Source organism: Drosophila simulans, chromosome 2R (genome assembly GCF_016746395.2).
Source record: "Drosophila simulans strain w501 chromosome 2R, Prin_Dsim_3.1, whole genome shotgun sequence".
Lineage (NCBI taxonomy): Eukaryota > Metazoa > Arthropoda > Insecta > Diptera > Drosophilidae > Drosophila > Drosophila simulans.
Genome location: NC_052521.2, coordinates 15,184,472 through 15,186,501, shown reverse-complemented (window position 1 = coordinate 15,186,501; position 2,030 = coordinate 15,184,472). Strand labels below are relative to the sequence as shown.

The window sequence follows — 2,030 nt, the reverse complement described above, 5'->3', positions numbered from 1 at the left end:
CAAAGGGGGGTCCACTCAAGGGCGAGGAGGTGGTCTGAGTTCGTTGGGCGGTGTGGGCGTGGCATCGTGTCCATGGCGAATGAGTTTTGTCGCAAATCCGCTTACGTCCACACCGCCGCAACGAAAATTGTGATGGCGCTTCTGATGGAGATGACGATGACGACAACCTAGATGATGATGATGATGACGACGACGATGATGACGACGGCCTTCACTACACCCCATTTCACGCCCACCCCCACCACCACCCACCGTTGGAGCCATTTTAACTGGCACATAAATAAATTCCATAAATCTTTTGCACTTTAACGCTTCTGCTTTAAGCCCAGTCAAGTCTGGGCTAAAATCCGATGTGGATTTTGTGGAAAGTGCGGAGCTGGAAGATTATCCTCACATGCATAAAAATAGTCTCAAGTTCTAAATATGTTTAATTTCACTACTACTATTTTGCAAACAAAAAACACTTCCTTTCTAACAATTGTCACATTAAATTACACAAATTTTTCGTTGTACGTTTCACACAAAGCTAAGCGAATACGATGGCCATCTTAACTACTGAAGAAACAGATTGCATCATAAAGGAGCTCACATCCCTGGATGGAAATGACTGCACACTAAATGAGGAACTAATAGAGAGACTCATTAAACAGACTCGTGAAGTGATCAAATGGCAACCGATGCTGCTGGAACTGCAGGCTCCGGTGAAAATATGCGGCGACATTCATGGCCAGTTTACGGATCTCCTGAGGATTTTCCAGGCATGCGGCATTCCACCCAAAGCTAACTATTTGTTTCTCGGTGACTATGTGGACCGGGGCAAGCAATCGCTGGAAACGATCTGTCTGCTATTCGCCTACAAGGTTAGATACCCGCTAAATTTCTTCTTGCTTCGCGGCAATCACGAGTGCGCCAGCATAAATAAAACGTACGGATTTTACGACGAGATCAAACGTAAGCACACTGTGCGTCTGTGGCACAGTTTCACGGATTGCTTTAACTGGCTTCCGGTGGCCGCGTTGGTGGGTGAGCGCATCTTCTGCTGCCACGGAGGACTGAGTCCATCGCTCCGAAATTTGCAACAGATCAACCATATTCAGCGACCCACCGATATTCCGGATGAGGGCATCCTGTGCGATCTCCTTTGGGCGGATATAAATCACACCACCGAAGGCTGGGGATACAACGATCGTGGTGTGAGCTTCACCTTCGATGAGGTCATAGTGCGGGATTTTCTGAAAGCCTTCGACTTGCATCTTATGGTTCGCGCCCATGAGGTTGTGGAGGACGGATACGAGTTCTTTGCCCACCGCCAGCTGGTCACCTTATTCTCGGCGCCCAACTATTGCGGAATCATGAACAATGCCGGCGGAGTGATGAGTGTTAGCTCGGACTTGGTCTGCTCCTTCGTCATTATTCAACCGTGTCACAAATACAAAATGACTGCAAAGGATGACGACCAAATGCCGAGTGACGAAGAGGAGTGAATTTGTTTTCCATACATGTATATGCAATTAAATACGTACAATACATATTCTTTTTATGTAGCTGACATATCAAATATATATACTATATATACGTTCACATTTAAATATTTAACCAGAAAATAAAACACATTAGTTACTAGTATTCCATTGCATTTCTAAGTCTTTCAAATTAAGCAAACAAAACAGTACCAATATAAATTACTCGGAAAATTGAGCTTCCCTATGAATACTTGAAAACAAAGTGACTTCAAATTAAATTTTATCTTATTTGAATATTTGCCCAAAGTCAAATCCTTGTTGACTTGCTTACCTTCATAGCCATTGAAGGTCAATGTGAGGTGAGGTGCTTCACTTTTTCGGTAGATTTCCCATCCGAATCTCCGACTGACCCACTTGCTCCCACTTCCTGTGTCACCTGGCGGACTGGACGGACTGGACTGACAGGTGGCTTCAACACGCTTGTTTCGCCATTTCATTTGCAGCTCGTTGCTGTGCTGCTCGGCCAAATGAATTTTATATGGCTCTTAACTTGGCCCAGACTTGCTG

At 45.0% G+C, this 2,030-nt stretch overlaps 1 protein-coding gene across 1 annotated transcript; it reads left to right on the top strand.

Moving 5' to 3' along the window:
• Window positions 1–444: 444 nt before the first annotated feature.
• On the top strand, window positions 445–1,529 carry LOC27206609 (serine/threonine-protein phosphatase PP-Y). Its single transcript, XM_016181669.3, has one exon. The coding sequence runs from the start codon at window positions 540–542 to the stop codon at window positions 1,482–1,484; it is 945 nt and encodes a 314-aa protein (XP_016028304.1). The 5' UTR covers window positions 445–539; the 3' UTR covers window positions 1,485–1,529.
• The last annotated feature ends 501 nt before the right edge of the window (window positions 1,530–2,030 follow it).

Bases quoted from the DNA above. Each gene is read 5' to 3' on its own strand.
- LOC27206609 (XM_016181669.3), top strand. From the start codon at position 540: ATGGCCATCTTAACTACTGAAGAAACAGATTGCATCATAAAGGAGCTC.